Raw genomic sequence first — 13,635 nt, forward strand, 5'->3', positions numbered from 1 at the left:
GTTTTGCACAATTAATCCTAGCCATTGGTTAAAGATGTAAAGACAATGAAAATAGAGTTACTTCTTTTATTTATAACATACACGATGCATGTGCGAGAATTTTATAAATTTTAATGTATACAAAGTGTATTAAAGTTTTTATAAAGACCTACCTTAAAAGGCTGTGTGGTTTGCAATTAAATAGTATTTTCTACTCCACAGTATTTTTGCCTTTGTACTTTCTTTAAACATGAAAGAGTCTGCATCTTGATCAAAGTCAATTTTTATAATGAAGTGTAATTATTCTTTTGCATATACCCTGTATATAAGTACAAGGCAGGTCTGGAAAATGATACTATTAAGAAAACATAGTATTTTTAAGTGGTTGTAGATACCAGGAAATCATTAATCATTCTCAATATTTTTTATTTAAAGTCTCTCATATTGATTTGTTAATTTACTGACTTTCAGAATATAGATTTGAAAAGGATCTTGAAATAAATATGGAATAATTATCAAAACATGTCTGAGAATATAATTTTTCTTATGACCCCTATTAGAGGGTGTATATACCAAATATTTTATTCATGATTAATGATCAAGTATTAATAATGATCACACATAAAAGTAGATCTTTCCATTTATTCTGTTTTAGCTATTCTGCAGAACTATCTCTCTAGAATAAAAAACTATAACAATACTTTTGTCTATAAAGAATTTAACATAAAATTTTATATCAAGTGGTCTATCAAACAATTTATAAAATAGAATATTATTAATAATTTGTTGATGCAATGGATATTGAAGATTATATATCTATAAATAAGAAAGTTTTACAAATAGTTGGATTTTATCCAACAAATAAAGTGCGGAGTTTTTTCTGTATATCGTGTATGTTTCCTATTATTATACCACAAATAATACAAATTTATCAAGACTGGAATGATTTAAGTATAGTCCTAGAAGTCAGGTCTGTATAAAGAGCAAATTTAAATGGATATAAGAATTAAATTTTTAAATTAAAAAAATATTTAAAAAATATCAATATCATTATTATACAGTTCAGTATTATTTATGATATTACTTGGTATGTCAAAAGCACTGGTATGCACTGTAAATAGTTCTAATGTGGAAATTCTTATTAATTTTTTATTAACGGATTTTTGGCAATCTGCAATAAAGAATTTATTTTATGGAAACCTAGAAAAATATGCAATGTAAGTAATTAGATACAAATAATTGATAAAAAGTAATATTACATAAATGAATAGTGAAAATTATAATTAAATTTAAATTTATATACTTCTCCAGACAAGCTAAAAATATTACAAAAGGATATTTGTTTTTAATATTTAATGTCTTGCTAGTATTTTTCACATTACCATTGATTGATGTATTTATTCTGGAGTATAAAGGAATGCTTGGAAATGATTCCAATCATCTTCCTTTTATGGCATTATATCCTGATTCCTTTTATAAATTCCCACTGTATGAGGTAAATTTGAACAAAATTATAATACTAAACGTTATAGGCAACTTTAATAAATGATATGTTTATGAAATTAACAGATTGCTTACATCTCTCAAATAATAGCAACTTCTATCTGTGGTCTTCTTTTATTGGCAATAGACACTTTGATAGCTACAGCTGTAATCCACACATGTGGTCATTTTGTAACATTACAAAAAAGTCTAAACAATTTAAATAAAAGTTGTAACCTGGTATATTCTATATCATTTTAATGTGGTATATTGAAACAAATTACATATATAAAAATTTAGCTTAAATAAGTAATAATTATTTTAGGCGTATCAACTTCGGTATCAGCAAGAAAGCTCGAAAAAAATTATAAAAAATATAAAATATCAATTAATGCGGAATATCAAATATCATCATATAATTCTTCGGTAATTAACATTTCATATAAACTTATACATGCACGTAAATATTGATAAAAAAATTATTATAGATTTTGCGAAATTATGGAAAAAAATTTTAGTTTAATATTATTTTTGCAAACTATGTCTAGTAGTCTGATAATCTGTCTAGTAGGCATACAAGTTAGCACTGTAAGTATAAAAAAATTAATATATTATTTATAAAATATATATACTAATATTTTTACACATATTACAATTATGATACATTTGTAGAGTGGTTTAACAGATGGTACTAAATCAATGAAATATTTTTCCTATTTAATCATGGCACTATCTCAATTGTTATTGTTTTGTTTCCCTGGTGATCAACTGATCTATCAGGTAATAAAAAATGCTTAAAAAAGTATATATTATTTTTACAAGTATCATTATATCATATAACAGAGTTCTATGGTTAGCAAAACTATATATTCCATTGAGTGGTATCAGACATCTGTCCCAATAAAGTCTGAAGTATGTATGATGATATTACGAAGTCAGAAACCAAGTTACATTACAGCTGGAAAATTTTATGTGATGCATTTAGAAAATTTTAATGCGGTATAAATGTTCAAATACCTTTTTAGTATTCTTATACATGATCATAAAATATTTCTTTATACATACATTATTTAGTTTTGAAATTTAATCATCTAATGAATTTTTGCACAATTTACAGATTTTGAATACTTCTCTTTCATATTTTATGGTTCTTAAGAATTTTAACACATAGGATAATAATGTATAAAAAGCCTTGTACATAATAACTCACAGGTACTGTTAAATATTACATATATGCTCCCCATCCGAAATACATTTGGCAGAGATTATCTATATTCATAGCTTCTAAAATTAGATGATTAGTTTGTCCTTCAACGCTAAGATTTAAAGCAATATTTTCTAATTTTTTTCCTTGAGAACGAACTAAACCTTTTAAACGTTGTTCAATGTTTTTTATATGTTCTACTGCCTAAAAAACAATTTAATTATTTGCCCTTCATAATAATTAGTAATAGTTTTATGAAAGAAATACAAATACAAATACCTTTTCATTAGTTTTTTCTCCAGCTTCTCCTACTTGATTCTTATTCCAACTAACTAATGGATCATATACAAACGGAGTAAGTACACTTAATAACGTACTCGATTGTTGTCTTAAGACTCTCATAGTTATTTGGCAGGCACGTCTAAATGGACCTTCTACTTTTAACGGACCCATAGCATCAACCATATTGTGTGTTAAACGAAAAGGTACTCTTTCTGGCCAATCCAAAAGTTCACCCTAAAAATAGATATTGAAAATATATCTTCGAAAAATTTGTCGAATAGAAAGATATGCTATGTTATATACATGACACGATTATTTACCCGATTAAATAAACAACTGAAATCAACGTGAACACAATCACCACATTTGGAGTCAAATAATATGTTTTCTCCGTGACGATCTCCAAGTCCAAGTATATATCCTACCATCGACATTACAGCAGTGGTCCTGATATATGCAGTACGAGCCTCGTACCTATTTAAAATAATGCAATTTCAAGCACTAAGCATGAAGAAAACTACAACGAAGTTATAAAAGAAACGAAGCGAAATATAAAAGAAGATAATAGCACTCTACCATCCATAAGGATCAGGAAATGTAAGACGAAACCAATCTCCGAGGACTGGAGGATGACGTGGGAGTAATTTGTTGAGAAATATATATCTCTTCTTTTCTAATGGATCTTTCAAAGCTAAAACCAAAAATGAGATATTCGATTAAAACGTATATAAAAATGTACATACGCATTTTTTTCGATTACTTACAACATAACAAAGTTTTTAATTCTCTATTTGTAAGAGCTATACCCTTTTCTCTATATAAGTTTATAAGGATAGGACGGAAACCAACTAAGTTTGGTACCCATTCGATAAAACCACACTCTTCATTTAATGGTACAACACTCTGTTAATAATAATAAGAATTGTGAATAATCATTACGCATTATTTTCAAATAATACATTATACTTACATAAGTTCTTATATAAAGTCTTCTCTGTCGTGATTCTGGATCTTTTTGAAGATACTTATTTACAATATCATTAAACTCCATCAGTCTGAAATCTCTTCTTAAATCATCTTTCGGTTTGCACATAAAAAGATATTTTTTACCATCTGATCCTTTCAATTCGATACGGCGTGGTCTTTGAAGAGATTGCATAACAACTACCTTTTCCTCTATTCCCGCTATCTGTACACATTCTCTATGTTCGAATAAATATAAAAAGTATAAATCAATGTTTACATACAATCTTTACATCTTTACTAATATATAACAGTACATTCTTTTCCTATATCATATATACTTACGAAGAAAATGGATGATGGAACTCAGTGGAAGTATCTTTAGAAGGTAGAATAAATTGGCGAAATTTCGTTGCTGGGATCATAATCGGACTAAAATCTGTATTTGAAAACATTCGTGGTAAATTTCGTGATAATTGACTAACTGTTGTGTTCATTATTCCCTGTTAATCAATAAATAATATTTTATGTGTGTGTGTGTGTGCGTGTGTTGTTATTATTATTATTTCAAAATTATCATAATATTAAATATACATATATATTCCAATATACGAAACTTACATCAGGTATACTTTTATTAGAGAGTTCAATTAATTTTTCCCAAAGTTTATTAAAATCCTTGATAAGTTTAGTCATTTCTGATGTTTTCAATTGGGAATGATTTAAAATTTCTTGGCATCTTCTTTGTCGTGTAGGATATGAAGACTATTTAAAAATGATATAATTTTTATATAAAAGTAAAAATGATTTTTTTGAATAGTAATGAGACTTGTAATATAATTACATTAATAACTGAGGCCATCATCCATAAACAATGTTGTGGATACGCGACGATTAATTTAACCAAAAGAGTGCACAGTGTTTTTTGAACTTCTACAGAAGGATGACAAATTCTAGAAACAAGTTGACTAAATGCTGTAAGCCACATAAATATCGGTAATCTCTCTTGATACGCATCTACAAAATAAATAGAAAAGAATAAACGATGTCTTCGCGTTATTATTTTTCTTATTATCAATTATTATCATTACCCATAATTTTAGTCATCTTTAATAAACAATCTTGACGCAATTTATCATTCTCGGTTTGTCCATAATGACTACTACGAGTAGCTACACGTGAAGCGAAGTCTAACCAGATAGTTAACATTTTAGGCATTGACTGATGAATGTATTTGCAACCATACTGAAGTGATTTACCATAATAATTCATCATATGGATTTGTAATTCTCTAAAACAATAACATTTGATAATCTTCAATATATCTATATAAAATGATATTACATTACGATCATTATGTTATCTTACCGTCCTTTTATGTCTTTTTCTTCATCAGACATTCTGTCAACAACAGATTCATAATATTGAGCACAAGCAAGTAAGCTTTTTTCCCATGCCCTCCACACTTCAATAGCTTCCTTATAATTACAAATACTAATATCTGTATCTACATTAAGCGTTTCATCATTATATTTAGCAAAGAGAAGTTTTGCCTAAAAATAATAATACATTATTATACGAAAGAATGAGATATAGTATTTCTTTTAATGTGTATTATTCATTATTTTTTTTTTGTTTTTATAGTGTAAAAACCTTGGCACATTGTTTTCTTTCTTCAACACATTCTCCTGGTGGCATTTGTTTATAAGAAGCAGATGGTTTGAAGCAATTTGAAAAACATCGTTTTAAAGTTGTGAAAGCTTCTTCTTGACATCCTTTTTGCCAATATAATTGAGCTTGTTCTATGTATAGTTCTTGAGATGGGCAAGAATCACCAGCAGACAAAATGTACATATATGCCTGTTGATGCAAGCCAGCCCTAAAAAAAAATAGTGTTCGATGTTAAAGAAGAGATATATAATATTTCAACAAAAAAAAAATATATATATATATATTTGCGCGTATCAAATGAAATATACTTTCTAGCAATTTTTGCACTCTTCAACCAAATTTTGCCAATTTCTCGTTTAAGTTCTAGATTTTCTGTACCAGTCGTTTTAGCCTGTAATTTTACAGCTAAATCTAATGTGGCTCTGCGCATACCAAGAACAAATTCTATTCCGCGTGATGTTCGTATAAGTTGACCACGTTTATCCCATTCTTCAAATATCAATGGAACTTGTTTTACATCAGTCATCATCAAAGAAGCTGCTTTATCGAATTCATTAAGTACATGTAATCTACAAAGAAGGAAAAAAAAAATAATAAAAAGAAAAGTATAAAATAAAATGAAAAAATTAAAAGATTTTATTAAAAATCATATTTTTCGAAAGAGAAGAAATTCGACTTACTTCATAATACATGAATACGTTTGTTGATATCCTCCTGGACGTGAAGCAACTTCTAAGAGAGACACTAACTTCTTTTTTATAATAGAAAAATCTGGCTTAATGCCTCTCTCAAAATCTTCTAACAACATGTCCTTTATATTTTTTTGTGATGCACTATCGAGATGAGTGAATTGAGCAAGTCTCCAGAAAGGTTCATTATCAATCATCAATGGCTCCAGTTCAGGCCTATTATAATAAGAAAAAATATAATAAATCTAGCAATTATATCATATATCACAATTTTATTACCTGTTGCTTAATACACCCTCTATAATATTTTTTGCTGTAAAAGGCTGATCAAGACCCAAGTAACAATGGACCATACCTTGTAAATATTTAGATTTAAAAACTTCCTTTTGCGCGAGCCTTTCGTAGCATGTAGCTGCATCCTTTAAATTAAAATGAATATCATATAATATGTACGCACGCACGCACGCACGCACGGACATTAAAAATATTTGTTATACCTGTAATTGTCCACTAACTTCATGTGCTAACACCAATTGCTGTAATGTGGGTGTTTGATTTTGAGTCGCTAAAATACCAGAAACTCCATCTGGCTCATCAAGTTGAGCATATATTTTCTATAATAAAAAATATATAAATTATCGCGTGTAACTTGTAACTCTTTTGATTTGAAAAAATGCAATAATTTAGTTACTGCAAGTAATCCTCCTTCTGTTGTTTCTGATAATCCTTTACCGCTAGAAGCCATATGTTGTTCCAAGTACATTAAAGCACGATGATATTCATGTGATTGATAGCAGCCTTCTGCTATCACTAATGTATCCAGTTTCGAACAGAACGCTGTAAAATATCAAATAGTGTAATATTATTTAAATTCTGTAAAAATATATACTTGCTGTTATTTAAATCATTCTTACTTTGTACTGATTTAAATTTTTCATCTTGATGTAATCTTCGTTCTCTAAGCCATCGTTGTAGATGATCCAATATTGAAAATACGATCTGAGAACAACGCGTACGTCGAGCTTCATCAGAAATTCGTTTATCATCTATTTTTGTACTATAGTCGTATCGAAGAGGTCGATAGTTGACAAGTTCCGGATCAAGAGTAGGCTGTATTCTAACATTAATTACAGCTTGTATTTCTTCTCTTAATTTGTTATGTATTTCTTCTGTTTCATTTGCAACTATGTAAGCTAATAGAAAAAATATATCCAATTATATATACATATATATGGTATAATAAACAATCACAAATATAAAGATATCACGTAACTCACACACTATATAAGGTAGAGCAAATATCATTGTTTTTATATCGCGTTTGAATGCTGGTCTACAAGCATGCAACACATTATTTAAAGTTTCATGGTTTAAGTTATTTGACATACTGCATAGCCAATTATATGCCCACTTTCCCACAGAAGATCCTGCTTCAGAACTATAAGAAATATTTTAATTATTTATTTTATAGTTACACAGTTATTTATCACAGATAAAGACGTACCCATAAACAGGATGAGGAAATTCGGTAATGTCGTTTACGACTGTTATTTTATAATGCGATGTTAGAAAAGGAATGATTATTTGTTGCGTTGTTAAAGGCAGATTATTCCATAATTCACTGTTTTTACCTTCTGGTCTTATATCATAAGCTTTTAATATCTCCTAAAAATATAATTCAAATTTCCGGATTTAGTAATTATTAAGTATACGTTGTTTAATAATAATTTACATACCTGTATAGCAAGTGAAAAACAATCCATGCTCTGAGTACTTTTTTGCATTTGAAAAGCACGAACATTTTCGAAAAGCATCGCACAAGCAAATTCTTCGTTCATGTCAAATATAAATTTACTATCTTCCCTGGAAATAATTCTTCGAGGAAGAAGACTTGGTTCAATAGCACCTAATTCTCCAAGGCATTCTCCATATAAGATACGAATATTATCATCCTTTTCTTGACATCCCATAAGTAAAGTATCTAAAAGCTTTGCAAGAGCAAAATTTATTGGCACCGTTTGGTTTCTTTATTTATACAATAATATTATAAAACTAAAAATTAATATACCTCAACAATTAATGGATGTACGTCTGTATCACTTAATATCATTTTATTAAGTTCTATTCTATGTTCTGCTAAAAATTTCTGTAGATATACCAATGCTCTCATACGAACTTCATCCGTTTCGTGAGTAATTCGTTTAAGCCATAATTTCAGATTTTTACCAAATCCACGTGGTCTAAAATTCAGAAAGGGCTTTGAAAAAAAACTGTTTGTTTTTTACTAAGTAGATAAATAAGTATATATCACTTACTGTGCTTCTGAAATATGTTTCTTAACAATAGCTGATATATGACTTGAAACTTTCATATCATCAATAAAAAACAAATCTGATATATAATTTGAAATGTTATTGTTTTCATCAAACAAAAATTCTAACATTTCATTCACGTTTTTAGAATAATTTTCTAATAGTGGTATTATAGAAATACATATAGTTGGTAATAATGGACCAAGATCTTCCATTGGCATACTAAATAATAAATATTAAAAAATTATTATTTAAATTGCAAATAATTATATCTAATTAACTTTTCATGAATTATTATAAACATACTTGTGAATAAAGGCATCCCATGCATCACATATTATGGGTCCAAAGGTAGGTCTTTTAAATCCTACTGAAACGCGTAGTGTTGCCAAAATTTTATATCTAAGTGGTGCAAGCTGTTCTGCACCCATATATCGCATTAATGTCGCTAATGAAGCCAATGTAGATTTTTGAGTATATTCGTCTGACTTAGGACCAAGATTGACGTCATATTTGACTAATATACCATGTAGTCTCAGTTTTAGGTAAGCGACCTAATGGAAAATAATAAATCATACATGTTATATAAAATAATATTCATTCATTTACTTAATAATATAAAAGCATGGCTACTTACTATTCTTTCATGTGTACTAAAATCTGGTCTTGTAGTCCCATCATAATCTGATATTATACGTAAAAAGCCAATAATTTTTTCAGGTGACTCATGAAATTTTAACATCAAATCTTCAAATATACCCTAGTATCAATACGAAAATAAATATTCATTCACGAAAACACATTTATGAAATATATTCATGAAAGAAAAATGTTAACAATATTACAAAAGTATTTCTTACCACAAAAGAATCTCTTGTTAATTCTGAAATGCTGATTTTAGTCAATTTTGATACATATTTTAAACATTCTATTCCAGTACCCAATGGTAGATTTAGAAATGAATGACTGCAGATATGCTAAATACAATACAGTAATATACATAAGTTTTTTTATCAGAAAAGTTATTAAAAAGATTTAAATATTTACGTTATATTTTACATACTGGAAAATTTTCAATCAACATTTGTTTCTCGTCTGTAGACAATAATTCGGCCATGTCTTGTAAAAGACAGATTACTTTTGGTGTTTGAAGTATAAGAGAAAGTAAGTAACATATTGCATAATGACCATCTTTCCTTAGTAATTCACGTGATCCATGATACCCGATGCACTTAGCAACACGATGTATTGAAGTTGCGATATTATAAGAACAATCAAGATAATTACAAACTGCACGTTGCATTATTAACTGTAAAAATATTCATATAAATATTGTAATAAAGATTGAATATATAGAAACTTATATTTTAATGTTATTACCGTGATAAAATATTGTCTATATCTAATGTATAGCATCTTTGGTGTTATATTGAGAAAAGAAGCAATATCTTGATAAACGACTACGGCAGAGGCCACATTTGCAGGTGATGAATTTGGATGAAGTATAGTAACAAAAAGTAAATTCACAATTCTTCTTTCTGTCATATATAATGGAACACTAAAATCATAGTTATAAATTATTATTAATAGTAAAATCATATTATACTTATTGATTTTTATAGGTTCAAATTATATTTAGTTCTATACCATGCAAAGTTTCTTGCAGTTTTGAGTAATGTATTATGTAAACAATAATTGGAAGTATCTAGGGCAGTAATTAATGTTTCAACCATGGCATTAATCACAAGATCCACAAATTCTTCTAAATCTGTTGGTACCCTATCTAATAAGCATTCTCCAGTTCTCTTTAATATATTAATTCGAATATTTAATACTTGTCCCACTATTATGGCAAAGTTTGATCTTATTTCTACATTTTCATCTTGCATATAAGGCAACCAAAGCCGTACTATATTATTGCTGCTAAATGATTCTATATGCTTTGTAAAAGGTATAAAGTTTTTCGACATACGCAAACGCACTTTAGGAGATGTCGATTTTAATAACTGGAGGTATTGATTCAACAGTTGATCATGTTGTTTCTCTATAAAACATGATTCTAAATATTCATCTTTCTCAAAATTATCTACAATTTTAGTACAATATTTACATTTTATAGTGTTACTGAGTATTTGTGATAAATCTCTGAAAGAAAAAGATATTTCTTTTAATATATAATAATATTATAATAATATAAGAAAAAATTATATAATACTATTACCTGATTGCATTGAAGCCACCTGATAAAAAACAAACAATGTGGCCTAATGTTATTGCTAAAGCCTCTTGAATTAATTCATTGTTTGAGAATAAAGCAGGCTTTAAAATAAATTCAGATATATCTTCTAATTTTATTTTGGAATTTTTCATTAATGTAGTGATACTGCTGTATATTATAAAAATATATAATTACAAGAACAATGTATATCACGTATTTCTATTTTAAATATATAAATTTATTTCCACATAAAATACTTACTTTATACCTATAATAGCCAGTTGAATTTCATTGTTTATGATAAATGTACGTATTAAATATAATCTATTTTCTTTTTTACCATGTCCACATATAGTCATAAAACATTTTGCTTTCATTTCATTACTAAGAGATTTGAGAGTGTCTATACCTGTTTGATTTATTTCTGCTGTTTCTTTAATATTCTTCATAAACGGCAATGTTAATATGGATTCAATCAAATCTTTGTTAGATTCATTATGAATCATTACACACATTATACTTCTTAAAATAATTTCTTTAATTTCATTTTTACCAAAATTAAGTTCGTATATTAATTTCTTTAATATAACATTTAGACCATCTTCATATAATATAACATTGATTTTATGTTCAGTAATCCAGTTTTGTAACAAGCAAGAACCATGTAAAATATATAACATATCACTATATCTATTGGTTTGCATAGCAGCAATTAATTCTTGCTTAAGCAAAAACCATGATTCAATGACTTCTTCTAAATTTACTTTATCAGTTATTGAGTCATTATATTTGATTTCAAAGAAAATGTAACACATAAAAACTGGAATAAACTCCTAAAAATATACATATACATATACATATACATGTTAAATCCATACCATATTTATAAAATCTATTGCATTTTATAGATAGTTTTACTAACCGGGCAATTATGAAAATATTTGATAAACTTTTTAGCTTCAACAGGAGTACATGATCTTGGTTCTAAAAGTAAATATTCTTTAATTTTCTGACAAATTTCTTTTTTCAATGATTTTAGTGCTTCCACTTCTATTTCAACCACTGATTGTAAAAATAATAATAAATAAGTAACAATGTAAAGTAATAAATAATAATACATATCAAATTATATATATTTAAAGTCAATGAAAACTCACACATGAATTCATGTTCTAAGAGATCAATTATTTCAAAGCACAAAGTAGTAAGATTTGTTGATGCTACTGATTTATGAATAAGTTCTAACAATGTTTTAATATACTGATTGAGAGCTTCAACTGTCAATTGTCCAAAACTTGTCCACGTTGGAATAGTTCTTATAATTTCAGTAGTATAAATAATTAATGTTGATACATACTTAAAAAACATACATTTTTAGATTAAAATGATGCAAGACATGTATGAATTTATATAAATATTAAATAATGAAAGTTACATACTTGACTTGTCGAATCACAAAGTTCTATCAGTTGTGTAGAAAGTTCTAAGATATTTAATTTTATATCTGGAGCAGATTTTACGAGAGTTTCTATAAAAATATTCCAAAGTTTTTCTTGATCCCATGTAGATATTCCTGATTTATTAATAATCTATATAGTAGAAATTCACGTGAACATAAAAATATATAAAAATAAAGAGACTAACTTATTTATTATATGCAATATATTAAGTAAGTTAAAGTACCTCCAATATAGACCTCTGTACAGATGTAATAAAATCAAATTTAATAGCTACTGGGTATGTTGAAAGATCTAAGTCTGGTATACAATTATCAATTGTCATAAAATTATTCAGTATTATTTCATCGTTTTCTTTAGCATGTTCATAAAATCTGGCTAGTTCTGCATGAAAAATAAGTAGAAATAAAAGACAAATTGTATAGTTATATAAATGTAATAAAAATTGTTAATAAATACCTTCTAGTATAGATATATATTTCATGCTTATCTTTGTAAATGTAATACTATGATGTGCCGATAATATTCTAAGCATACATGCTTGTACCTCTATACTCTTTAAAAGAACTTCATTGCTTAATGGATTTCCTATTATATAAAACATAGCTCCAAAAAACCATGTTGTAAATGCTGGAAAATAAAATAATATAATAAAAACATGGTTAATATATATCAAGTTAATAACACATGTACATTCAATTACCTTCATACTGTACATATAAGTTGTCATCATATGGGATTACATTGTAAGGCGGAATTAAAACATTCCTTAAATTCAATGAACTTTTAAGGATTGATTCTAATAAAGAGCATAGAATTTGTTCAGCTGTTACACTTTTGTAATCTGAGAAGATCGTAGTCACTGGACAATGAATAAATTTCCATAATGATTCCGCAACTGCAACACTATAAAATCATCAGTGTAAATACGATAGACCAAATTGGTTGTATGATTTGCAAAAGGTTATAAAAATAAAAACTTATTATTATTATTATTATTATTATTATTGCAAATAATTATAGATATATTACCTATTGTTCTCCTGATATTCCGGTAAACTATCATCTTCATCCATCGTACGTTATATGTCATTTTTATACACAATAGTAAAGAAATTAGGTTGCAATTTTTGTAAATTGCGTCTAACCATTTCACGTAATTTTAAGATATTGAATTACGTGTTAAGAGTTTCATTATAATATATTCTATAAATTGATAAATTGACTTATAATTTTAGAAAATTCGATACTTTTGTCGTAAATGAATAAGATTGAACAGGTTCGTTCGTTAGGAATGTTTTTCGCGGTTATTCAAAAATAATCGCACAGTAGCGACATCTCTAACATCATTTATCAAGATCCACTTATAAGCGTATGT

General features: G+C 27.4%; 2 protein-coding genes across 6 annotated transcripts; one reads left to right on the forward strand and one right to left on the reverse strand.

Moving 5' to 3' along the window:
• The first annotated feature begins 139 nt into the window (after window positions 1-139).
• On the forward strand, window positions 140-2,632 carry LOC127067897 (odorant receptor 13a-like). The gene is made up of 8 exons (XM_051003301.1): window positions 140-949; window positions 1,041-1,196; window positions 1,291-1,474; window positions 1,549-1,719; window positions 1,969-2,049; window positions 2,134-2,241; window positions 2,305-2,460; window positions 2,579-2,632. The coding sequence occupies exons 1-8, from the start codon at window positions 774-776 to the stop codon at window positions 2,630-2,632; spliced, it is 1,086 nt and encodes a 361-aa protein (XP_050859258.1). The 5' UTR covers window positions 140-773.
• On the reverse strand, window positions 1,584-13,555 carry LOC127062271 (serine/threonine-protein kinase ATR). Of its 5 annotated transcripts, none has more exons than XM_050990192.1 (39): window positions 13,290-13,552; window positions 12,961-13,163; window positions 12,717-12,887; window positions 12,484-12,641; window positions 12,240-12,389; window positions 11,958-12,156; window positions 11,723-11,862; window positions 11,062-11,633; window positions 10,804-10,968; window positions 10,230-10,727; window positions 9,963-10,140; window positions 9,646-9,891; window positions 9,443-9,559; window positions 9,220-9,342; window positions 8,889-9,136; window positions 8,586-8,804; window positions 8,339-8,510; window positions 8,007-8,258; window positions 7,775-7,935; window positions 7,548-7,708; window positions 7,185-7,463; window positions 6,962-7,107; window positions 6,768-6,884; window positions 6,550-6,689; window positions 6,262-6,486; window positions 5,890-6,150; window positions 5,564-5,789; window positions 5,279-5,463; window positions 5,002-5,201; window positions 4,755-4,927; window positions 4,532-4,675; window positions 4,256-4,413; window positions 3,918-4,149; window positions 3,712-3,850; window positions 3,524-3,638; window positions 3,268-3,421; window positions 2,945-3,181; window positions 2,672-2,869; window positions 1,584-1,627 (listed from the first exon to the last, which is right to left on the reverse strand). In XM_050990192.1, exons 1-38 carry the CDS (start codon window positions 13,331-13,333, stop codon window positions 2,687-2,689), a joined length of 7,491 nt encoding a protein of 2,496 aa, XP_050846149.1. In that variant the 5' UTR covers window positions 13,334-13,552; the 3' UTR covers window positions 1,584-1,627; window positions 2,672-2,686. The 5 variants fall into 5 exon arrangements, 4 of the variants coding, with proteins under 4 accessions (XP_050846149.1, XP_050846140.1, XP_050846129.1 ...); XM_050990183.1 differs by having other exon boundaries at window positions 1,584-1,671; XM_050990172.1 differs by lacking the exon at window positions 1,584-1,627 and having other exon boundaries at window positions 2,464-2,869.
• Between the last annotated feature and the right edge of the window lie 80 nt (window positions 13,556-13,635).

This window comes from Vespula vulgaris, chromosome 1, assembly GCF_905475345.1.
Source record: "Vespula vulgaris chromosome 1, iyVesVulg1.1, whole genome shotgun sequence".
Lineage (NCBI taxonomy): Eukaryota > Metazoa > Arthropoda > Insecta > Hymenoptera > Vespidae > Vespula > Vespula vulgaris.

Coding starts and splice junctions, on each gene's coding strand:
- LOC127067897 (XM_051003301.1), top strand. CDS start 774: ATGGATATTGAAGATTATATATCTATAAATAAGAAAGTTTTACAAATA. Junction 2,242..2,304: donor GTGATCAACTGATCTATCAG/GTAATAAAAAAT, acceptor ATCATATAACAG/AGTTCTATGGTTAGCAAAAC. Junction 2,461..2,578: donor ATTTAGAAAATTTTAATGCG/GTATAAATGTTC, acceptor CACAATTTACAG/ATTTTGAATACTTCTCTTTC.
- LOC127062271 (XM_050990192.1), bottom strand. CDS start 13,333: ATGGATGAAGATGATAGTTTACCGGAATATCAGGAGAACAATAG. Junction 10,969..11,061: donor CTGGCTATTATAGGTATAAA/GTAAGTATTTTA, acceptor TATAATATACAG/CAGTATCACTACATTAATGA. Junction 8,805..8,888: donor TGGGATGCCTTTATTCACAA/GTATGTTTATAA, acceptor TTTATTATTTAG/TATGCCAATGGAAGATCTTG.